Source organism: Lepisma saccharinum, chromosome 13 (assembly GCF_977018435.1).
Source record: "Lepisma saccharinum chromosome 13, izLepSacc3.1, whole genome shotgun sequence".
Lineage (NCBI taxonomy): Eukaryota > Metazoa > Arthropoda > Insecta > Zygentoma > Lepismatidae > Lepisma > Lepisma saccharinum.
This window is the reverse complement of record NC_139241.1, coordinates 64,346,197-64,372,521: the sequence shown is the minus strand read 5'-3', so window position 1 is coordinate 64,372,521 and position 26,325 is coordinate 64,346,197. Positions and strand designations below refer to the sequence as shown.

At 39.5% G+C, this 26,325-nt stretch overlaps 1 protein-coding gene across 1 annotated transcript; it reads left to right on the top strand.

Moving 5' to 3' along the window:
- Positions 1–3,993: 3,993 nt before the first annotated feature.
- LOC145996799 (trypsin-like) lies at positions 3,994–25,782 on the top strand. The gene is made up of 7 exons (XM_083133330.1): positions 3,994–4,051; positions 5,719–5,781; positions 8,104–8,243; positions 11,758–11,849; positions 18,571–18,674; positions 21,081–21,274; positions 25,548–25,782. The coding sequence occupies exons 1-7, from the start codon at positions 3,994–3,996 to the stop codon at positions 25,752–25,754; spliced, it is 858 nt and encodes a 285-aa protein (XP_082989456.1). The 3' UTR covers positions 25,755–25,782.
- Positions 25,783–26,325: the final 543 nt, after the last annotated feature.

Below are 26,325 nucleotides of genomic sequence, written 5' to 3'. Positions count from 1 at the left end.
AATGCGTTTTGCGTAGGCAGCGAGGCGAAATTGAATCACAGAGACTCCATTAGAACACTGAATGAGTTGGGACTGCTTAAACCAGGCGGAGAGGAACATCTGCGTCTCGATTAGTAGACACCAACTGGTCCGTGCCCTGGTTTTGAACGGTATTCGGGAATACCATCTCAACTGCTAGCTCGAGATAAATCTATGCTGATTGCTCCGTCGTGGAAGATCTATTAATAGTACGTATCCAATCTCCACGGTCTTGCGTTCTGAAGGTCGTGAGTTCAAATCCTTCGTGTAGCAAATTCGTCTTCGGTCGTTCCATTCTTGGTCTCGTCTTGAAATCAGAACGGCGGGAGTCGCCAAACCTGCCGACCTCCTTGCCGGAACGGATAGCACGCCGCGCTACGACGCCAGGGGTACACCCAACAGCAAAAGAAACAGTAGGCGAATTGTTCATTCGGTCTTTTTACGCAATGTAATGATAATAAATTGAAATATGAGCGTCAATATTTAGAGGATAACACCTGCTTCGAATCAACAGAATTTCGTTCGTATAAGCAACACAGGATGTAGAATAATAAAGTGAATGAAAATAGCGATGGACAATTTGTCTACTATTATCTTTGCCGTTGACTGTACCAGGGTGTAATCCCGCCGTGGGTAGGGCATATCATCACTCATCCTCAGCTTCGCGATTAGCTAAAACTGGCAGATAAGCGTAGTAAAACAAAATAAATCAGTCAAGGCATACTTTGGCCCCTTCGCGTCAAGATCGTATTTCAAGATCAACAAATAACACCAGATGGCGGTGAAATCATGAATTTTGTTGTTCACTTAATGAAGCACTCAGCTATTTTGTTCGAGTTCTTTCGTTACGATATGGTGCTTGTAAACTTACTTAAATAAAAAATATATTTAAAAATGTAATAAATATAAAATATATAAATGTAATATCTGTGGTAATATGGCAACTGTTGTGAAGACCCATTCGATTTTTGAGTTCTTTAAAGTCCACTTTATGCACAGAAAGGTTAATCGGGGGATCAGCACCACTATGTGCCTCCACCGGATATCGAACCAGGGATTCCTTGACTACCAGGCGGCGACGTTACCACTACGCCATCGGGAAGGCCTATTCGATTTATATTTTAACAATTTTCTTTATCGTAGTTTTCTTGCAGTTTTAAGTATGAAAATGTATTTCAGAGTTGTTTTTAATTTGTTTATATATATATAACGTTGGCGTTTGTTATAAATAGGGCTCGGAAGCTGAAGACCTATAAATTGCCAAACAAAATACCTATAAAAATACCTAAAAATATCAAAAAAGGACCTAAAAACGGAAAAAAAGGAAGTATAAATGTGATCCAAATTAATTAATAACTTCAGTTTTAATTACCTATTTAATGAATAGAGAAAATACAAAATTCTGGTGTTATGGAACACACAGTGCGAGGAAACTATATGAATGAAATGCATCTTCTTTCAGTCCAAAAATGTTTTTCTCTCGTTTCAGGGATTGTTCAGTATATTTATTTATTTATTTTTATTTTTTTACTACAGAAAGGATGTCTAAGAGGTGATGAACTGATGATGATTCGAATTGAGAATGGGCAGTAAAAACGTAGTCGAAAGAAGGTGAAGTTGAAAAAAGGAGCCGTTAAGACCTAAAAAAAAGGATCAATAAGCCGAAAAAGGCAAAAAAGGGCAAATAAAACCCACCTTTTTCTGGCCTACAATGACCCAAAATGAACATATATTATGTTGGGCCTCGTCTTCGGACACTAGGGGGAAAAAAAGGATTTTTCCTCAACTTCCGAGCCCTAGTTATAAACTTGCAATAAGTAGGCCTACAGCCTTTGGAAATTTTATATTTTGTGTACCCTTTATGCTTCCTTTCTATTTGTGAATGAGAAATCGTGTAAAATTTATCCTAAATTATTGAGCTATTTGTTCATGTGAGAATGAATTGCAACATTCCAAATTTTGGGACCATTAGCCTATTGGATTTTTGAGTGTAACGAAAGTAACAATCGCCCATGTGCTTATCTGTTCGATGTACTAAGAATCAGCGCTTGAAGCGAAATTTGTTAGGCGGGGTGATATTTGTTCGAGCTTTGGGGCTAGCTCAGTGATGCTTCTATGTATCGAACCCGACAAGACGACGTCGTTGCTATTACGCCGTTCTACAAGCAGGAAGTATTTCCTGTAGCGTGCCAAGGGCTGGTTTGAAGATTGTTACCCCCCCCCCCCCACCACCGCCAATCCATCATACTTGAGTCTTGATTTAATCTAAATATGTCAGATACATGAAGAAACATAGGAATTACTTGAATTGTTGGATTAAGTCCACTTTATACACAGAAAGGATAATCGGGACTGGACCAGGCAGAGGCCAGGGGGCCTGAGCCTACCTGGAACTTCCGTCAGCCCCCCCCCCGGCACTGCTGTCAGCCTCCCCCCCCCCTGGCACTGCTGTCAGCCCCCTTGACATTATGTAAAACTATTTTGTGTAATTTGTTTGCAGTGAAGAGTGAAAATGTAGACAGCAGATATTATTTTGCTCACAACTTTGGTGAAGGATAACTTCAGGGAGCGTGAACAACAGCTATTACTGTACATTCGTTCATCTTGTTTATAAGAAGTCTAAATAGCGACAATTATTTAGAATATTCTCTTCTCTAGACTTTAGAAAGTTCCTTCATAGGGGAGCTTCTATATCTATGCCTTCGCTGCCCCTGTTGCGAGTTGCGACCCCCCGTTTAGACAGAAACTTGTAACTTTGACACGTCATCATGCAAATCCCCTCAGTATCTGCCTCAAAGGTCAACATAGAACGAAGGGGAGTTTTATTGTTTCGACCCGGAGGTGGAATGTAGGCTAGGCACTACGATTGAATACTGTCATTTTTTCTTGTGTGATATAAATATCTGCATCATCAAAAGTAGTATGGAATGTGTAGTAAGTAAGGGATGATTTCAGTAGCAGTCAATTGACACTTCAAGCGATATTTTAAAAGATATAGAAAAAATGTAGTATTTGTATGATGTTTCTAAAATAACCCCCTGCTCCCCCCATCCTTCACACACACACACATAATATACCTTCATTTAATACTGTCAAACTTTTGAAAAATTGACTTTGTTTACAAAGCCTGATAACCCGTGAGCGTCTCCTGGAGATCAATTCTAGCTACGGGCCTGGACTGGACCTACAGTTTAAAGTGGGATACGAACCACTATGTGCCTCCAGAAGAAACATAGGAAAATATGACACTGGCCTCTAAAAAAGAGAGCCGTAACAAATCCTTGGTTTGATTGATTTGCATTATTTTTACTTCCCTTTTTGTGCCACTTTTGGCTAATTTGCGAAGATGGGGATGAGTGATGATGTGATAAAATTGATGAATGGACACTCACAAACATCCAGGCCAGGATTCGAACCCGGAATCCCTGGCTAACCACTCCGCCACGTTGGTGATCATACGTATCACTAAGATTTAGACCTCCACAATGGTGTTAGACAGACGAAACCAGCAAGAGCAATGCAATTTGAAATTAAAAAAAATTCTAAATCCAGCTCATAAATGTAGAATTCTCAAGAACTATAATCATGAATCACAAAAATGAAACTTCCTTTAAACACACGTGTAAGGACATTACTCTAACCTTGAATGCTGTCCTCGGCCGTAAACTTGGAATATCCTATGCGTAAACCATCCAAACGGGTTCATTTAACTCAATTTATTCCTTTATCGCTTTCTCGCGTTGGATTTTTCCTGCCTTCGCTTATCACAGTTTCTGTACACAAGGAGAAGCGTGATAAAATTGCCAACGTTCCAGTGACCGAAATTCATCGCGACTCGTGGTGAGAGAAACAAAAGTGTTTTACATGCCCGGGTTCGATGCCACCAATTACAAGCATTTCTACTACGACATGGAACAAACATGATAACGAGGAATATAAATACTCTCGGATCCAACGTGCGTCAGGTATTACACCATGGAAAAATTTAGCGCAGTGTATATCTTTTTGGTGTTCGTCTTGGTTCAGCGAGTGTGTAAGTTAAGTTGTGAATAAGAACGTATTTAGTGGATCCAAGGGGATCCGTACCGCCGAAAACCTTACGAAGTACTAAAAGTAAATAATCAAAATAGCATTTCGTGTGCGATCGAGAATTATTTATTTCCATCGATATTAGATTGCGGTCATACAGCTTTGAATGACGGTACCAAAGAAGATTTATGCACCCTACTATACTTACTTTAATAATATGCATACGATATTAATAAGGAACTTCACTTTTCAACATCTAGACTTAGCGTCCTTTGTTGTTATTCAGTAAATATTTTTTACATTTTGACATGAATTTCCTTGCCAGGACAGTTGTTTTTATACGAATTTTAGCGCTCTTAACTACACGTAAGCTAGATAATAGATATGTAATGTAATTTATGTAATAATAACAATATTAATTAATTTACATAATAGTATGCATAGACTTATAAATTATATTAACGTATTATTTATAAACATTTATATTATTATTATTATTATTATTATACCCGAGGCACTTGGTTCGGACCCCCCCTCCCCTTTCCCTTCCGATATATTATCGAATTTCTAGATACGTGCCTGGTTGTAAAAAAGGAACTAATTTTAGTTTTTTTTAGAAGCAGCGGTTACTTTTGACTTACGGTTAAAACGCAAACACGGTTTTATACAGTAATGCAGTGTTCCAGTGCGTAGGGGAACGTGGGAATTTTTTCTGACAATGTCCTTGCATTAAGCGATTCTGGGGCACACGCAGCCTCTACCCAATGGGTACCGGGGGCAATACTGAGGTTAAAAGCAACCCGATCGCGGTGCTGATCACATCGCGCTATGCTAGAGATCGAGAACGTATCTTTATAAAAAAAATGTGATACAGTAAAACCTCGTTAATCCGGGCCCCGATAAGTCGGACTTCGCTTAATCCGGACAGGCAAAAGGCAAAAAGAAAAGCAGAATGCAAGGTTTTGGCTAGAAGTCAACAAGAGAACTTCCCAAACAAAAGGCAGTCAACCATTAATGAACATCTCTTTCCCGCAGACTTTGTACTGTACTGTATAGTGTATTTAGGCCTATGCTCTTTAAATATACCATAATAAATGTGTTTTGTTGCTATAAACGGAGTTTCAATGCACTTTCTACTGTTCTTTTAGGTTATTTCAGTTAATCCTGACTTTCGTTAAACCGGTCAACTTATCCCCCCCCCAATTAGTTCGGATTAATGAGGTTTTACTCTATTTTGAATTTCAGTTATGCAATTTTATTCACTATCCCGTGAATATATGTTGGCATATGTTTAAATAAGAAATAAATATGCAATGTAATAAAAAAATGGTGCATCAAAATTTAGATTGACAGTGCTTAGAGCCCCTTCCGTTCTTTGTACAAGTACAGTAGTATTACCAAGCGACTTGTCCATCACCAGGTTTGTTTTACGCAATAAGAGCTTCAACAATCAAGAACAAAACGTCAAGAAAGCTGGTGATAACTTCTGTAGCATCTTACGTAAAACAAGTAAGATGCATGAGGTTGTCAGCAGCTATTTGGCGTGAAAAACAAAGAAAATAAGCATGGTGATGGACAATTTGCTTAGTAATACCCCACTGTACAACCATGGAGTGAGTTATCTATGTGCTGGATACATTTTTTTTTCACTTCCAAATTGTTTTGTTTCAGCAAGCAGCCCTGAGACCTCGTCTGAAAATGCACGAGTTGTGGGAGGTTCTGAAGCCAATCAAGGTAAATTACCTGAAACAAAAAACGGACGATAGTTGTTAATAAATGTATGTGAAAATTCAACAACGGTTACGTTTGCCACAAGACTGAAGACAGCCGTTGCTTGTCAAATTTATGGTTTGAACTTTTTCGCACAGGATAGAAAGACTTGGTTTTGGATTCGTGGATTCTAAACTTGAATTGAAATATTTTTTTCCTTTAAAAACTGGTGTTGTTTTGTTTTATTTATAAGATGAAATGGTTGAAAGGACAACCACAAACGTACGTGTTACCAACCAACTCTCACATTAGAGGATTATACTCAACTGGTTGTGGGTCCACGTGCCAGAAGCCCCGTTGGCTTCTAGAAATCCAGTGCGTGCTACGTGGAACAGAGGTGCGTTTCGAAAAGGATATCCCTTATATTTCTTTAAAATTAGTCTTTCTATCTATCTATTTACTCTCTTCCTCTCCCCCCCTCTTTCTCGATACATATATCTGTGCAGTGGCGTGCGGTGACATTTTCCGATGGGAAAGCAGATCCCGAAAGATTAAGAAAACCAAGAATTCATTGCTTCTACATGGTACGTTATTCTGAAAAAATTAGCACTCTACCTGATACTGTTTCCATAACGTCTCTAAGGGCAACGATGAATGTCCTGGCTCAGTTGTTCATTTTTTCGAATTTCAGTTGGTCTGTTGTCAAACGTATTTAATGCAACAGACGATCGCGGATGATTGAAACAATTTTCAAGATTTTCACACATTGCAATATTCACAAATCCACTTTGGCACCACGTAGTTCTTTCCGTAGGCTAGTAAATAGTAAACAATGCCAACACTAAAGTTTTTGAAGCAAACAAATAGAAATTCACCCGCCTGAAAAACCGTAACTTTTCACCTCGCAAAGCGCTTGAAAAAAGTGTGACCGCGGCCAGCGAGTTTTACCAACTCTATTTGGCGGATGTGTCCATGGACCGAACGCTCGGAAACATTTATCTTCACATAGAATATGTCATCCGTATGTCAGCTATCATATTTTTGTGTATTTATGAATGTAAATTTAACTACCTTGGTGGATATGCTACACCGCTGACAGTATACAGTACACTTGGACATTTAATCGTGCAGTTCGCAACACTGAGGACATCAGTAGACTGATCCGATGGCACTCTGGCTTCCTTTCAGGCTTACTGGTGGAAAAACAAAATTTGCCTCCACACAACCTACCCTCCCATTAGATCCTTCAAGGTCGCAGGGAATTTCTCGGACTACTTGGTGGCATTGTAAGCTACAGGATTACCAGGGTGATACTTCGCAGATGTTTTGTCAACACGCCGCGAGAGGGTGTTGATGGCCCCATATCGGAAAAGGACGAACCTTGGAGGCTTGCAGGTTGATAGAAAGAATTAATTCGTAACAGTTATGCTGTGTAGCATGTATCTGTGCGTGTATGTGCATAGTCTTTCATTTTTATCTGTTCTTTTTGTATTTTTCTTTGCTCTCTCATACATTTTTTTCTTTTTCTCACGATCTCATTTCGTTTACCTTTCTCTCACACACGCACGCATTTGTTTGACTTCTCTTTCTCTTCATTTTCATATCTCTTTCTCGCACTATTTCTCTCTGACAATCAGTGGTGGCGATTAGGGGTGGTACAAGAGGAGCAGCTGCTCTCCATTTTTCACTCATACTATGGCCTCGTAATGCAAACTTTTGTCTTCCAAGAGAAAATAAATTTCCTACCCCCTCTCCCGTTAGTTTTGGCACTCAATTGCCGCCACTGCTGACACTATATATATATATATATATATATATATATATATATATTATAGTTCAACTCGCAAGTACTTACTTCTGCTACAGCAGGGAGCAAAACAAACCGAGTCCAATATGTGTAATTTATTCCTCAAATCTTGAACATGATTCTTCCATCTCAGCCTTGGTATCAGTCCTTTTAGATCTTGTACAAATATTCTACGCTCTTATCACGGGAATCTCTGGGGCAAGGCATAACGTCAGAGAAGGGAATCAAAGAGCGGAGCAAAGCAGTGCGCGCTGCTGCAAACGGCTAGTAGCTGTAACCGTGTATTCCCCTGCACTTCCGCTCTCACGCGTTCATTGGTCAAGCCCTCTCGAGTCACTACTTGTGCAAATTTTCAATCTCTTGCTCCAGATATTCCCGAGACAGAGTGCAATGATCGTGAGAGAGAGAGAGAGGAGAGAGAGCTAGCATTACCCAATAATAATAATAATGACAAAATACGATCATTGAAAACAATGGATATTTGCGAATAACGTCATTCTGTGTTTTCAAAAAGGACTAAATTGATTTTTTTTTCACAGGTCAGTTCCCCTACCAGGTGTCTCTGAAGATGCTGACCTTTGGGGGTTACTCCCACTTCTGTGGAGGTTCCATCCTCAACGAGTACTGGGTGCTCACGGCCGCTCACTGCGTGTTTGGGATTCCTCCGATTTTCTTCAAGGTGAGGCTTTCTAATCTCGTTTGCTATACAGAATGTTTGTGCCCACGTGAACAGAGAATGTTAGGGGTGTACGGGACAGAAATTTTTTGATCGGGACGGGAATTTTTTTTAAATCCCAACGTTCTGGACGGGAAAAATTCCAAAGCAGGGAAATTTTCGGGACGGGAAATGTTAAAAATTTCCCGACGCTGTTCATTCCGTCATTTTCCTTTAAGTGATCGTTTTTTTTGCATTTCTGGAATGATAACTAATAATTTCTGAGGAGTGTCAGACACGTGTACAATGCAAGTTTACTAGCTTTGTGGATATGCTACATCGTTGACAGTATACAGTACACTTGGACACTTAATCGTGCAGTTCGCAACACTGAGGACAACAGTAGACTGATCCGATGGCACTCTGTCTTTCTTTCAGGCTTACCGGTTGGAAAACAAAATTTGCCTCCACACAACCTACCCTCCCATTGGATCCTTCAAGGTCGCCGGGAGATTTCTCGGGCTCCGCTCTTTTTAAAATGACCCATTTGGTATTTTTCGACTTTTCGGGATCCCGCACACCCCTAGAGAATTTGTCCAGAGTTAAGTGAATTTGTAACAAATGAAACGAGCTCCTAGTGGAAGCCCGTTTTCTCTTCTCATGTTACAAAATGCCTGTGTCGTTCTCGCCTCGGCCTTACGAAAAAGCCTCAATCTCAACTTTGGATGTGTCCGAAAGGTGTAAAAGCAGGCTTGAAGTGACGTCACCTAGTGCAGTTCGAAAGTGCCAATTAAACGAGCAATCGAGCCGGCAGTATGCAATTCGGTAAGTGGCATGGCAATACACACTTATTTACTACACTCATTCTTTTATTTTGAAACATGGAAGTCGAAAATCCAGCTGCTTGTTGTGGTTCATCTACTGTGTGTAAATGCAAGTATAAAAACTTTTTAAAAATGTTATGCGATTTCATGGGGGGTTTAATTCATGTGTACTTTATTCTATGGCGCTGCATTCGAAGTGTAATTCGAGAGATTTTTATTTCCAGAAGAAATAATAAATTTACAATGCGTCAATTTCCTTGCGAGGCCGAGAGATCGGGAGAAGTGTGGCGGGCGGCGTTAGCGGTGAATCCGACATTAACGATAACGTCCCGCTTATTTTTATGGACATATCATTAGCATGCAGATATTTATATTAATATTGCAAAACGAGCACTAACCTGTGTTCGAAGTGATGTCCACCTATATATTCACACATTCCTCGCATCATTTGATGAAATTTTGATTCACACGTAAAAGTTCTTCCGTTCTAAAATTTAACGATCCAGTTTCTCGTAATGTAAGGACAAGACATCTAACCATCTCTTTACCTGGAAGTGAAACGCCAGGGAATTTCTGTGCAAATTGCGTATACACGTCTCGACATGAGTGTTTTCACGTAACTGTCATACATAAAGATTATTTGTTCTAACGTGAACTTTTCGGCTGCCATTTCAATCGCCTCACTTACACACACACACAACACACACACTGCAATTATGCAAAGAAATTGCACGGCAAGTAACAAAAAAACACACTCTTTCACACAGTACGAAATTAACACGCTCTTGGTTTAAGGTCTGTTCCTCACTTTATTCGCAGCTCTCTCCAGGGCACCTGTAGTCGCGAAGGAAAGAACAACTCAGGCTCGGAGCTTTCAGATTGCAAACAATGGTCACACTGGCGACTTGTGGAATTTTGGGGGTGTAGGAAGTTATGGTAAACAGACCGAGGAAAGTTTTCGAAAATGCGTTCAATTACACAGTCGCATGTATCGCCTGTACCTTGGATTAGCCATTAGATTTGTAATGTTAGCTGCAGGCCCTGTCATGTGTGGATTAAAAACAGCTTTGCCAATACCAACCCCTTGATAAGAAAAGGTGCTGTTTCAACTCATAAATTACGCTAAATGTGATGCTAGGGTTTATTATTATTATTATTATACAATTATTATTATTTTATTATCATCATTTTCTGATGACTGCAGTAGTTTTAAGTTCAATTTTATTTTGCTATTTTGGAGTTGTGAACTGCGTTATTGATTATTTATTGTAGTTAAGCAACATTGGGAATTTCGACCATTCAATAAAACGGGTTTAGCATAGTGCTTGAAAAAAGTTGAAGAAAATTCGATGACTGGTAACGGCGTCCGTTTGTTTTATTTGTGACCTGCAACTCTTTCTACCGATTTCCTTTTATGAAATGTTAAATCGGGGAGGATAAAGAAAAAATTAAAACGAGGCCTATAAAAGCTTGTCCCTTTGTTGACATACTTCCTTTTGATTGAAACAAGTCCGCTAGAGAAGTACAAACAAGATCTGGAGATTTTCTTAAAAATAAATATTTCCTCAAAATATATTCATTAGAATTCAATTTCTCTTTTACCCAGGGACGCCCGTTTTTGAGTTGATGCTGGATTTTCCATTATGCCATAAACAGAGTGCTGGGTGCCAACGAAGTTCAAATTTTGCTAGGTTTAGAACCATTATGCTAGAGTTGGCATCACTGTTGAGGAACCCACGGGACCTTCCTCGCAGACCGTATAACTGGGCAACCCCCCCCCCCCTTCCTTGCACTGCCCCTCACAAATCTGCCTGTAGGATGACGAGAAAGGTTCCTCAGCGCCAGGCAAAGACGGCCGTCTTTGTCGCTCTTGACAGTCGAGTAGCGAACCTTGATTGCGCTCAAAATTTTATAACGCTCATTAAACTCTCAAAAAGTATAGAACTGGAAATAAGTATAAATGAAACTGTAGGAAGTTCCTCACTTCCTACATGGAGGAATGAACTGAATGCTCACGAAAACCATTGACTTTTAACGGTTTAGTCTGCAACGTAATCTTGATACAGTGTTGCACATTCGATCTGACGATTTCGAGCTCCAAACGATTCCGAGCGAAGCAAAACGCTTTCGAAGGTAAACTTAAGCGGGACTTTATGGTCGAAAATGTCGGCATCTCCGCTACCGCCGCCCGCCCCACTTCTCCCGATCTCTCGGCCTCGCAAGGAAATGGACGCACGGTATTATTGATATTGCTCTTAAAATAAAAAGCAGAAGGAAGTGGTAGGCTTTGGCTTCAAGGCTGAAGTGCGAGACCAGTTTCGAAGGATGTTCGCTTCGAGTACGACCTTTGTGTCATCTCGCACACGACGGGCAGTCGAAATGTTCCCGGAAAGGGGCTGATTAGACCAAGCTAATTGTAGATGGCAGCACGAGAGTTGTGGCGTTGCGCTTTAATACGGTAATTCTTAGCTTCAAAAGAACGTTTTCGGGAACGAAATGACTTGCCACAGTATCTAAAATTTTTACGAAACATATTTTATTATCGATTTAGACGAGAAACTCTTAACTGGTGAAAATGACGTTTGTTCACACTGTATCGAGCTCGAATGTGAGCTTTAAGGAACCAAATGAGGAACGAATTTTTCAGAATTTTTATCGTTTCTTGAAACGCGAGAAAATAACGGAATGATGACGTATCCAATGTTCCGTTGCAGGTAGATGCAGGGGACCACAACATTAGGGCCAATCATGAAGCAGAACAGCGCAGAAAGGCAAGCTTCGTTGTTGTACATGAGAGGTACAGTCGGTAAGTCATCTGCAAGAAGTTTTGGCTAATTTCCTCATTTATCTTAGTTTCTCTCTCTCTTTATTATTGTATTTGTTATTGTTTTTCCCCTATTGTTCCTTTACCCCCCTTGTTTTCATGTTTCACATAGCAGCTTCTCATTTACTGCAACGACGGGATATTTGTGTCCTCAGTAGATATGCGATCTACAGGCTTCCCTCTGAGCGGCTACAGCAACTTGAAGACATATGTTAACAGCACCAAATCTATCCTGCATATCCTACTCACGTATGCATCTAATAGTAGAAATAAACATGTGAATACGTTAGGCAGGTTAAGTTTTGAATATTTCTGCTATTAGATGCATATGTGTGTAGGTTAGGCAGGTCAGGTTTAGTGCTATTAGCACATGTCTCCAAGTTGCTATAGCTATCTCTAGCCGCTCGTTTCCCCATGTCTGTACATTCGACTCTAGAGATATGGTTTCCAGGCCAGAGCTTCAAATATGGTGGTGGGTCTTTCTGTTTCTAAGATTTTGTATTACAAACAGTGAAAAATATTGGGTTGGGTGAACTCCGAGATTTGTTTTACACATTTATGCTATTAACATTTTATTTTAGGCTTTTACGTTTCATGCCGTTTCTGAGAGAAATACGTGAATGTTATAGTGGCTGTTTTTGCCTATTTTAATCATAACTGCCTATTAGATGATAACTGTTTTTGAGTGTACAGTCCGGGAAAACGAAGAAAAATCAATTGTTAGAATTTTCAGTTTTTTTGATTGCCTATTTTGAGAGTTTTTAGTGCTTATCGTTCCTCATCTTGCTTATAAGCCCTTTCCTCCCTTTCCAGTAACAGGTTATTATGAAATATTTTGATAACACTCAGTCAGTAATTAATTTGCGAGAAATCTTTAGGTGTATAATGATGGAACATTTTATTTCTTTAAGCGCGGGAACTTGATTTCTAAAACAAAAAACTTACAGGCAAATTGTTGCGTGGCTCGAGCCCCACAGGCCCAGGTAAGTTGGTGCCACTGATTACAATTCAATTTATGTTAGTACACTGTATTCTGTCCGTACAGAATCGATACACTTTCGGGCAGGGCTGTCCACGGAACAGAACTTTATACCAATTCTATAGCTATATCTTCATACAAAATGGGGTAGATCATCGTATCGTTTGATTGATTGTTATTGATTTTTATTTTTGGTTATTATGTATAGTTTTTCTACCTACCTGTGGGTGATCGCGGCGATACGGTTGAAATGAAACACCACCTCTTATGCCTTTAGAATCGGTTTGGATGGAGCGGGGCGTGGAATTCGCATTAATACAAGGTTAGTCGAGCAGAATAAGGTTGACTAACAATGACAGTGAGCCTAAAGTATCTAAAGTAAACGTATATTGCTTAAATATGTCTGTATGATACAGTGACGCAACCACAGGGGGGCAGGGGGTCATTGCCCCCCAAACCTTCGACGGGAGTCAATGCTAGGGTAGCAAGGGGGGAAAAAAACATTGACGGCCAAGGGCACCTGCAGGAGCAATTATCCCCTTCGATTTCAAATATTATGCAAATAAAAATCAATTTTGTAAAATTTTCTTGCTTGCTTCGCTCGTATTATATGCTTTTCTCGTTTTGATCAAGTTCAGAGCTGTAGCTAGAGGCGGCGGGATCTAAAAAAAAGTTGTAAAAGAGAGAATGACATGACGTCCAGTGAAATTATTTGCGCTCTATTAAATCAATATTGTTTTCTATTGCAAAAATTGGATCTAAAAATTTTCTTGCTCGCTTCGCTCGCATTCTACTTGTTTTCTATATTGTAATGTATTTAAATAATATGTGTTGTATATTTGTATTCAATAAGCTTTGAATACGTACACAATTTAGTGTTAGCTTGTTGCATATGTATTTTCTATTTTATGTCGCTCCATGTTGCATATGTGTAAAACACATGTTGTACATGAAAGATACACTTGTATCTTCGGAATGCATTTATCATTCATTTTCTGCCATTCAAAAGCACAGTTTGTGTGCTTGATTTCCATTATTAGCTAAAGTGAAATTGACGGTGTTGAAAAAATATTTCAAATGCTCTAGCACAGACTTCTACCACCTTTTTGCGTAATTTATGAGAATAATAACGTCTTTGATGCTACTACTACTACTACTGGTAATGTTATTATTATTATTATTGGTACGTTTATCCTTGTATTTGCCCCCCTCCAGACAAAAATTCGTGGTTGCACCCCTGGTATTTCCGCAAATTTTGTCTGACAAAAATAATGTGAGTAATTAATTCGGCATAAACGGGGCGTTCTACCTTTTTGGGGGGAGTGCGTCATGGGCCTTGGGGGGGATGGGAGTTAATAAACAAGGGGAAATACAATGCATACCCACATGTAACAGCGAAAAGTGATACTCTTCCGGGACTTGCAAGCCCCCGTGGCTAGCACATGGCGTTACGACGCAAGGAGTCCCGGTTTCGAATCCTGGCCTGGGCGTGGATGTTTGTGAGTGTCCATTCATCAATATCATCATATCATCCATCACTCATCCCCATCTTCGCAAATTAGCCAAAAGTGGCACAAAAAGCGAAGTAAAATAATGCTAATCAATCAATCTCCCGGAGATTTGGAAATTGGGAGGGGGAGTACGCCACCTTCACATGAGAATTAGATAAATACATAGAGAAAGAGAAAGTTGAAACAGAAGGAAAAGGAATGAACGACCGGGCAAAACAGAGGGATAGGAAGGAAAGTGAAATAAAGAAAGAAGGTAGAAAAGCAGAAATAAAGAAGAAAGCGAAAGAAAGAAAGAAGGAAGAGAGGGAGGGAATTTAAAAAAGCAAATGAGAAGGAGGGGGGATTGAAAGAGAAATGAAGCAGCAAAAAAAGAGAGAGAGAGAAAGGAAAATAAATAAGCGAGAGAGAGAGAGAGAGAGAGAAAGGTAGAGAAACTAGGAGCGAAAGAAAAGATAAATTAAGAGGCTAGAAAGAGAACAAGGAAGAGAATGAAAAAGAAATGGAGAGGGAATAATAGGAAACGAAATTACAGAGAGGAAGAAAACGAGAAAATGGAGAGGGAATAATAGGAAACGAAATTACAGAGAGGAAGAAAACGAGAAAAGATTACTGAAACTGATAAAAGATCGAAAGATTTTATGCGACCTAATTTCATTGTTACTGTTTATATATTTTAAAATTATACCAAATAAAATTTTCTCTCTACACAATTTGGATACATGTTGCACGTACATAAAGCCATTATATTAACGATATCAATAGCCTATTATTTTTACATATAGCCCTGCCAGAGTCGAGGTTTTAATTTTAAAGTGCCTATTTGCCTGTGTATGATATTAATAAAACTTTCGAAACATTTTCAGCCAACGTAGTGTTTTATCAAATTTGGGATAGCTATTGTTTCTTTGATTATCAAATTCAAATGCATGTGTGCATTCCCACTATGCCAGTCGATCAGCTTTGCCGAAATCAATGGATGTCCGCACAACAGGTTGTCACTTTTCCTTTAGAATTGTTAAATTTACATTATTTAATTGTTTTTGTTACTTCATAATTACCACATGTAACCTTGTTTTTAAAAGCTGTTCAAATACAAAAATGGTAGATTTATAATATATATTTCGATTGTTGAAACATTGGAGATTTTTTTTTGTCAATAAGTTAAAAAAAGGAAGGGGGTTGCTGGGGACAAAAGTCTGATACAATTCCCGGTTTTCAAAGCGAAATTTAAAAAAAAATCAAGGTTAAAAATTCAGTAGGTTCCCGGGTTCGATACTCGATGGATGCACATTGTGGTCGAATTCCACTTTATACTGTAGGTCCAGTCCCGATTACGCTATCTGTGCACAAAGTGGACTTAAAAGCAAACCCAATCCACGGCTACACTGTCTCGGTAATCTGTGGAGCAAGGTTGCACATAACGGTAGAGAAGGGGAGAAAGCGATTGGACGGAGCAAGCAGTGAACGTTGCTGAAAACGTCTGGTAGTTGTAGCCGCATATTTCCCTCTATGCACTCACTTCCCCTCTCGCGCGTTCATTGGTCGAGCCCTCTAGACCCTGTTAAAAATGTAAACATAAACATTGGTGACGGCCTTGCCCGGTTCCCCCGAAACTTCCGGTTTAGGCCAGTCCCCATTCTTTCCAGTTGTGCGACGATCGTCAAGAAAGTCATTTGCTAAAGATTCACCATGAAGGAGTGGACTTGTTCAATACTTTGAATGATCAATTTTGTGAAACGTGAAAGAAATAGAATGCTATAAAACTGATGATATTGTTATGATGTATGCTGAAGTGAATCTTTATCAACAAATCTGCAACAGTAACGAGTAATACAAATACTAGTAAGTATATGTGACATCAACTTCGCCTTGGCACCTGAGGGATTTATGGCAAAGCTATGATAAGACATGCAACTTTTACTTGCACGATTGTATTGCAAACGATAAGGGAGAATTCACACCAAAGCGACAGGCGACACGTGTCGCTTGGGAACGAGCCAATCAGCAGCTACGTTTCAATTCATAGCGACATGGCAGGTCGCAGAAGTATGCGTTCGATTGGTGAAATCCTCAAGTGGCACATGTTGCCTGTCCCTTCGGTGTGAATTCTCCCCAAGGAAGCTTTCAGACTGAAACGACAAGGGGATTTCACACCAAAGAGACAAGCGACACAGAAGCATTAAAGCAAACCATTCACCATGCATGCGCAAACAACAGACCAAGGCGAGAAAATGCACGGTACTGATAAAAAAGCCAACAGAGCGACATGTAAGCGACAAGTGAAACGTGGAACTTCTCGTGTCGTTTCGGTAGGTTTTTATTTATTTCTGAAGTTACTCTCCAAGTCTCATGTGTAGCTTGTCGCTTCAGTCTGAAAGCTTCTCTTCAAACCGAATCGACACTACAAAAGGCACGTGTCACTTGGATTGGGCTGTTTTCTCAATACCATGCATTATGGCCTTGGTCTGTTGTTCTCGCATGCGTGGTGAATGGTTTGATTTAGAATAATTTCACGGTGTGAAATCTCCATGTCGCTTGAAAGCGGACCCTAGGTAATCAATGCAATTTTTATAACCAAAGCGACACAACAAGCTGCACGTGTCGCTCGGACTGAGACCTTTTCTCTATGGTGTCGCCTCGATCCGTTGCTTTCGAATGCGTGGTAAATGCTTGCTTGGGTCTTGTGTCACTTGTCACTTCGGTCTGAAATCTTTGTAAGGGATCTTTCAGTTCGAAGTGACATGTGTCTTTTGCAAGCAAACCATCAGTAATGAATAGAACCTTTCAAACCGAAGCTGAAAGTGTCACTCAAACTCCAAGTGACGTGCGTCGTGTTGGTCTATTGGTCACCCACGCACGGTGAATGCTTGCTTATAGACTAGAGAGTCCTGTGTCGCTTACCACTTCGGTGTGAAGACCCAGTGTCGCGTGTCGCTTCGACCCGAAACCTCCCTAAGAGACGTGTTTTCAGCACCACACCACCACAGACAGATCCATGATCCACATGCTTGTAAGAAAATGCAAGTCGTACAAACGACTGTCTTGAGCCGTGCCAATCCTTTCTTGTTCCGCTTTCTATCCACAGGTTTATTTTCGCTATGTGCTTCGGACACTTACAAAGTGATACTTAACTCAATATATTTGTTTCCGATCGAACTGTGTAACCATATGCTACACAGCTGACACCCATTTTCCTTGTAAAAGAATCTCAATGTCACCGCTTCATATTAATGACCATAGGACCATCAGCTTAACCGGATGTGCGAGAGGAACTGGATGAGTGCGCATGCTCCGCAGTAGCTCCACCTTTAACACCGTCTCTTAGAGTCAGTACATGCGCAGAGACTTGTTTTGTTCACTTGCTCTGGAGATGCCTGGGACTTGGCAACACTTGGGAAATACTGTGAAAATGTATGACGAGGAACAAGCTTTTAGCAGCAGGCCAGCAGCTTCTGTAATTGTTGATTTCTAGCGCTATCAAGCTTCCACAGATATTTTGGATTTGCCTAAATGTGTAAAGTAGAAGTAAATATAGTAATTTAATCAAAGACGATATTAGATGATGTAGACAGTTTAAATCTGGAGAACAGGTGTGATGCTGGGTTCAGAAACTTTTTCATTATGAGATGTTGCAGCTTTGAAATTCTACTAAAATTGAAACTAAAAATCAGTGTTCGGCCCGTCCTCACTACGCGAGTCGGTGCCATTTGTTCAGCTTTATCGGCACAATGGTCGCGCCTCATCTCATAAAATAGGGCATGTTTCTTGTCTCGGTGGAATAGTAGCTCACTTTCGAACACCTGTCATTTCATCTGCACATGTGATATCAGGCTAGCTTGTAATTGACTGCGGGAAATGTGAAATTCAGTCATCTAACTTTCAAACTGGCATTTCAAAGGTAGAACCAGTCTTTTCCAATGATTTGGTTTGAATTCCACTTTAAACAGTGGGTCCAGATCCAATTAGTCTATCTGAGCATAGTGTGGATGGACTTAAACTTTGAAGGTACTTCCCAGGTTCAAAACATGCAAACTGAACCTACAATTTAAAATGAATTCAAACCACTGTACATTGTGCTTCTACCAGACACACTTTCATTAAAATGCAAGAGAGTTAGCAACTGCATTATCGTGGAGGTCCTGCTTTAGATTTAAAGTTTGTAGATGCTGAAAAGGCCTGGTTCATCTCATTAAAACTTATTTCTATTTTGCAGAAGTAAAATTCAGAACGACATTGCCCTGATTCGAGTGAACAGTCCTTTTGTCTTCGACGAGTATGTGCAGCCAATAGGCATCGAGGAAAGTGGCCCAAAAGCAGGTGAGTAGTTTGTATTTTGAAAACGAATTGAAAATTAAAACATGTTCTTTGCGAGTGTTTCTTTATCAACTTCATTTTATCCTCACAGTCGTGATCAGGTCAAAATAACCAGAATAGAGAGAAAAGGAAGGATCAATACTTGTTTTTATTATGGTTGCTTGACATTGCTTTTCTACCACTTGGGTTGATCGTGACAATAAGGATGAATGACTGAAATATGAAATGAATGATGGAATAAAAACAATGAAAACCATGCCTTGATCATGGTTCAAACCTGGGAACTATGTTTTCACAGAGGAAATGCTGACCAGTCTACTGTGGATCTCACATGCTACAATAGTAATTTATTTGAAAAATCTTGAATACAGAAGAAATTAATTTAAATTAGGATATCGACCTGAAAAAATGGAAATTAACATAATAAGGTGTACACACAATAAAAACAATAACACAGTAAAATTAATATTACTGATTCTTCAGCTGTTTGATGCATGCTGTTGGTAGGGTAGGCTAGACCTGGATATGGAAAAGTGGCAAGAGTTTAGTTTACGATACCAGTGAGAAGTTGTCAATTCACGGGTGTGTAAAAAATCTCAAATCTGAAACTTAACGGAGAAGAGAAAGATTGTAACACTATTAAGCCTTGTTTCCATGTTTAATAAAACACCCAAAATGCTGACCAAAGCAGAATTTATTATAAAATAACACACTATAAGCTTGATGTTTCAACCTTATAGCAAGTTCTTCCTCCGACTCCAAACCAAAATATTTTTATTTTAATTTAGTTCAGAGTCTGAGGAAGACCTTGCTAAACGGTTGAAATATCATGCTTATGGTGTGTTATTCTGCATTGGATAGCCTTTTGAGTGTTTTAAGAAAGATTGTGTATTTGAAGATTAGATAGAAAGGTTTGCAAAGGCCTACCATCTACGTTTCACTATTCTCAAGATGAAACTTACTGTTTTATCTGCCATGGACCTAATACAAGTACTATCAGAGGCGAGGCATCCGGTTATCGGGAGATGTGGCGATGACCAAGCAAAATAATAAAAATATTGCATTTTATATATTTTAGAGAAGCAGTAAAAATAATAAGTCAGAATACTCACATATTTGTGCGAAATAAGCCAAGCGACAGTATGAAACAGCTCGAAATACACAAGAGATTCGCTAATCTTAGCACATCGAAATGAGGCCCCAGTACTACCCCTCACACCGAACCCTCCTGCCAAGTTTCCTATTGAAGGCAATGGTGTTCGTCAGCCCAGATCATCTCAGAATGGTGCAAATCTCTCTGATCTCTACCGGTGCTGAGAACAGCGGAATGCTTCCGAACAGGCAGACAGGTCCAACGACCTGTACTTTCCCCCACTCTTGAAGGTCTGGGTCATAACAGGCCCTTTTTTCAGCCCCCATCCCCATGTTTACAGCCGCGGCAGGGTTTGTCTGGAGTCATCAAGATTCTTCTGAGTGTTCAGTTGCGTGCTCAAGGAGGGGTGGTGAGGATCATAATTCTGCTTAGGTTCAATATTCTTTGAAAAAAAAGAAGAAAGAAAAGGCAGGAAAAGATGGAAAAATGAAGACTTTAGGAATGACTACTAAAAAATACACATAATCCCTTCCTCTTGGAAAATCCTGGGCACACCACTCGAATGTCTGCTATTTCCACATGTTAAGAGGAAAAGTACACATTGAACAATATGAATCTGCTTTTCATTATGAAAACAACAATTGGCGGCGAACCATAAAGATTCTTCTTACCTTTAAACGCGACAATTGAGGTGCTTGCATTTCAGTATCCATCATATTTAATAATTCTCGTCGTATGGGATAGAATTATGTGTATTTTGTAGTCATAAGGTCTGTGGTATGAACTTTTACATTCAATTGGCAGTGTGACCTTGGCATTTATCACAGATAAATATTGTGCCCCCCCCCCCCCATCTCCCTTGAAAGATCGACCCTGACATTTGGCAAATCTTGCGATGACTACGTAAAAATGCCACGCTTCACGACTGAGTACTATACTCAAGAATGGGTGAAATACATGCTCTGCAGTAGGTTTTGAGGGCAGAATAACATGAGTGATAACCTGGCTTTATAATGGTTAAAGGTCAGTTAACTCTTGAAAATTACTCCAAGATCTTTGTGCTGTTCCACACATGGAATATTCTGGTTGCATAGTTTGTAGAAAGGTGATGCAAAATTGGCTTTGGGAGTAAACCTTGTGGCAACAGACTCTTTGGGATGTAATTTCTGATTCCAATCTTAGTATGAGCATTCAGTGTTTTGGGGTTTGTTTCGGATGGAACATGTCTCTTGAGCTGAAGTAATATTTCTAAATAATTTGCAGACGTCAGCATATAATGAGAGTGCTACAAAGATTTGTTTTCTCCCTGGCAATAGGAACTACATGTGTTGTGAGTGGGTGGGGCAGTACCAGCACTAGTGAGGAGGTGAAGATCCCTGAAGTCCTGCACTATGCCCCGGTACCTGCGATAGACACGCAGACGTGCCAGTACTTGTGGGCGAATTCCTCGAAGGTCACGGACAAGCAGGTGTGCACGGGGCCTCTGGAAGGAGGGCCATCGGCTTGTGTGGTAAGTGAACTTGCTCTTGCAAAATCAAAATTTCTTTTATGTTTGTTTTATGTGAGCAAGTGTTCTTCACTGCCCCTCCAGGGAACACCGCCTTAAAGTAGCACTGACCGTGCGGGCGGAGGGGTTTATGTGCTTTGTTGAGGCTGAGAGCTATGCCAGCGGTAGAATCTACCTGCAGGGTCACCCATGCTGGACAGGTCTCAGAAGAGAAGCCAGACTAAGGTGTTCTACAACGTCCCATCTTTACCATATCCTATCCTAATATTCCTTCCTAGTCCCAAATACTGCTGCCTTGTAGTCATAGAGAGATCTATAAAGGCTAAGGGAAGAAAACCCTAACAGAAAATTACCTGGTCCTCCAGGTTGGGGGTTGGCGTGAGGCTGACAACCTTATCCGGAAAAAATCAATCATTCAGAAACCACAACTTGTGCCTCGGAAAGTGGATAAACATGATGACGGACCAGCTAAACGGATAACGGACATGAATATGGCCATGTGGAATATAAAGACAATGCTAGCCCCAGGAAAGATGCAGGAGGTAGCGCAAGAAATAGAAAAAAATGGTATACAGATAGCAGCAGTACAGGAAATTAGATGGGTTGGAACGGGTAGAGTAGACAAAAAAGACTTCACAATGTTTTATAGTGGAACAGAACAAAGGACAGGGCAGAGAGGTACAGGCTTCATAATAACTAAGGAAGCAAGAAAAAGTATACTGCAGTTTGTGCCAGTATGTGATAGAATAAGCCAGCTCAGAGTTAAAGGATCATTCAGAAACATAACAATTATAGAAGTGTATGCACCTACAGAAGACAAAGGTGATCAAGAGAAAGAAGAATTTTATGATAAGCTGGAGGAAACATTAGAAGAAACACCTAGATATGATTCAATTATTATCATGGGAGATTTTAATGCACAAATTGGCAAGGAGGATAGGAGAAAAGGAATAAGTGGAGTCTATACCTTACATAGAGAAAGCAATAATAATGGCAATATACTCTATCAGTTTGCAATTAGAAACAAAATGATAATAAAAAGCATGTGTTTCCCACATAAAGATATACATTTGGGGACCTGGAGATCCCCAGATGGAACAACAACAAACCAAATCGACCATGTTTTGGTAGGTCACAGATATTCCTCCTCAATCACAGATATTAGAAGTTGCAGAGGACCTAACTGTGACTCGGACCACTTTCTCTTGAAAGTAAAAGTTCGAGAGAGAATAAGAACAACACAACAGACAGAAAAACTAAAAAGAATAAAATGGAATATGCAGAAATGGAAAAAAGAAGAAATCAGACAAAGATACCAAGATGAAATAGCTCAAAAAACACAAAGTTGGACAGCAGAAGAGAGGAGCTCAACCGAAAAACACTGGGAGAAAATACAAGGAACTCTAAAAGAAGTAGCAGAAGAAATAATAGGAGAAGATAAACAAGTAGGGGAAAAAATGTGGTTCGATGAGGATTGTGAGAAAGTAATAAAGGAAAAGAACGAAGCTAGACAAAAAATGATACAAAGAAAAATGAGAGGAAATGTCGAAAGGTATCGAGAAAAAAGGAATATAGCTAATAAAACATGCAAACAGAAAAAGAAGGAGATAATGAAGAAACAGCTGATGGAGATAGATGACTTGAGTAGACAAAATGAAACAAGAAAAGTATATACTGCAATCAAAAAAGTAAATAAAGGATACCAACCAAAGGAAATTGGCTATAAGGATAAAAACGGAGTAGTGATAGGAGATCAGCATAGAAAATTAGAGAGATGGGCAGAATATTATCAAGAACAACTAGGAAAAGAAGAGGAACTAGTGGGAACAACAGGAATAGGAGGAATAGATGGATACAATGAGGGAAGCATTGAAGACCCACCAACAATGGAGGAGATAGAAATACCAATTAGAAAAGCGAAAAATAACAAAGCACCAGGAGAAGACAGTATAATAATAGAAATGCTAAAGATGGCAGGACTGACAATGAAAATTGAAATCCATAAACTCCTGGAACGGATCTGGAAAGAAGAACAAATGCCGGAAGGATGGAAAGTTGGAATAATATGCCCAATACACAAAAAAGGGGATCGAACGGAATGTAGTAACTATAGACCAATAATGCTGCTAAATGTGGTGTACAAAGTCCTTACCAGTATTATTAATGAAAGACTGAAGAAATATACTGAAGCTATAGTAGGAGAATATCAATGTGGATTTAGACCAGGTAGGGGTACAGCAGATCAATTATTCGTTATACAAAAGATAATTGAAAAACACTATGAATATGCAATAGACCTCCTAATTCTATTCATTGACTACAAAAGAGCATTTGATAGTATAAGGAGACCCAAACTGAGTAGAGCTATGCAAGAATTAAAAATCCCCATCAAGTTAATATATTTAATAGAAATGACAATGAAACAGACCAGAGCAAAAGTGAAAATAGGGAATGAAACAAGTAGAGAATTTCCATATTACAGAGGAGTCAAACAAGGAGATGGACTGTCAACCACACTCTTCATTCTAGCATTACACGTGGCCGTTCAAAAAGTAGATAAGAGAGGATCAATTTTTACAAAGAGCACTCAAAGATGCGCATATGCAGATGACATTGCAATAATAGCACGAACAAGAAACGATTTAAAGAAAACATACCAGAGATTAGAAGAAACTGCAAATAGGTTAGGACTAGAAACAAATGTCAATAAAACAAAGTACATGATTGTTACCCAAAAACCTGACAAATATAGAGAGGAAAGAATAGAAATAAATGGGAAGGAATTTGAAAGAGTCAGGTCATTCCAATACTTAGGGCTGATCATAAATGAACAAAATAAAAAAGATAGCATGATAAAGGAAAGGATATACATGGGGAATATAGCATATTATGCAAACATGCAATTATTAAAGAGCAAACTAATAAACAGGAATCTCAAAATTACCATATATAAAACGTTAATAAGACCTATAATAACATATGGTTCAGAGACATGGGTAATGAATAAGACAGAAGAGGAAGCATTGCGCAGATTTGAGAGGAGGGTGATACGCAAAATATATGGACCGGTTAATGAAAATAATTTCTGGAGAATAAGAATTAATGAAGAAATTAACCATATACTAGGGAAAGAGGATATTGTGAGATTTATTAAATCACAAAGAATGCGGTGGCTAGGTCACGTACAGAGAATTGGAAAGGATAGAATGCAAAGGAAAGTGATGCAAGAAAAAATCTATTCAACAAGAAAAAGAGGAAGACCAATGACAAGATGGCTAGATGGTGTCCTGGAAGATTTGCGTCACATGAAGGTGAAAAGATGGTGGGAGATTGCAGAGGACAGGAATAGATGGAGGCACATAGTTGAGGAGGCCAAAGCCCATGAGGAGCTGTAGCGCCATGTGGTAAGGTAAGGTAAGTGTTCTTCACTGAGCTTGAGGATTCTAATAAGCTTTTATTGGCTCTAATGGAAGTGACTCAGCTGAAATTTTGGCTGACACAAGTGAAGCAGTTTTCAAAATGTCCTCTCCTTTCGAAAAAACTGCTACGACATATCAAAACTTGAAAAATTACAGTTATACAATTTCTTTTGAAGCATTCATATGAATCATCATGTGGTTTGATTTTGCTGTTGTCTAGATATTCACAATAGGTTCAAGGCTATGTAGGCAAGGAAATTTTCAGGACAGAAAATGGTCCAAATTTCCGAGCACTGTGGAAATCTTGAAATCTACACCCCCCCCCCTCCCATTTCAAGTGATTGTTTTTAATTTCCTGAATAAAAACTGCAATTTGCAAGAAGTCTTTGACATTCATACTTCACAAAACGTCAAGAAATAAACACTTCTAACTACCATAATTTGGAATTTCCTGGCTGTTCGGAACCTCAAAAAGTCAGGTCAGGCCAGAGATCTTTATCCTGATCTTGATACCAACTCTTCGAGATCCCACATATTACGAACAATAATGTGTACTACTAATATTGGGTGGTCTTAAAATTTACCTGAAATTATTATATTTTTCACCAAATTTCCCTCTTTCCTTAAAATTCAAACCTAATTTCCCTGCAAAAGGAAAATCTCCCTTGTGTGGCAGCACTGTCTATCTGTTTCTGGCTGATCTACCTTTATGCACATGTCTTGGTTCACCATAAGGGGATATTTCCCTGTACACATTTGAAGGGTACAAAATAACCATATGTGCCAACTCATCCATCAATTTTAAATCAATCAATCACATTAAAATTCCTGCTGAACCCATAACATGTTTCTTGCAGGGTGATTCAGGAGGTCCACTGGCATGTGGTGGGCATGTTGCAGGGATTGTGTCCTATGGCCAGGTCCCCTGTGGACAGCGCAACACCCCAGCAGTGTTCACCAGGGTTGCCGCCTATAAGGACTGGATAAGGAGATACACCGATGGTCCTGCCATGTCATTCTCTCACCGGAACGACACTGGACTCGAGGAAACATATTTCTATTAGTAGCAGTTGAACAAGCTGTGTAAACTTATTGTACGCACAATTTTAGCTGTATAATTACAGTGTGTTTCAAAAGTCTTGCATCTCAATTTTTAATCACTTGTAATATAAACAGTAGGAAAAATATTCACACTGGGTTTTCTGCACTATGAGCCTTGTCCATAGAGACATTTCTAATAATTTTGGTTGCCAGTTCCCTCCATACTGGAAATTCTAGAAATTAATTATTGGCTCAATTTGGAGTGATTTTTTCGGAATGAGAATTTTGGAGGAAAATAGGTTACCACAGAAATTATCGCAGGATCATAACTAGCAGATTTGATATTGGTGGCAAGCTCACCTGTGGTTCTGAAATACTGATAAAGTGACATTTTAGTGGCTTATAATCTTCGCTGGCAACACTGGCAGTCCAGAATTTTTTTTGTCAATAGATGCAGGCAACATGCACCCATGTATCGACAATACAACTGCATGATAAACATTAATCCTAACTTTTCCATGAAATTGCACTTCTGAAGTGATTTCTTGGTTGCACCTGGCTTCTTTTTGTTGACTTCCCTAGTCTCCATTCCAT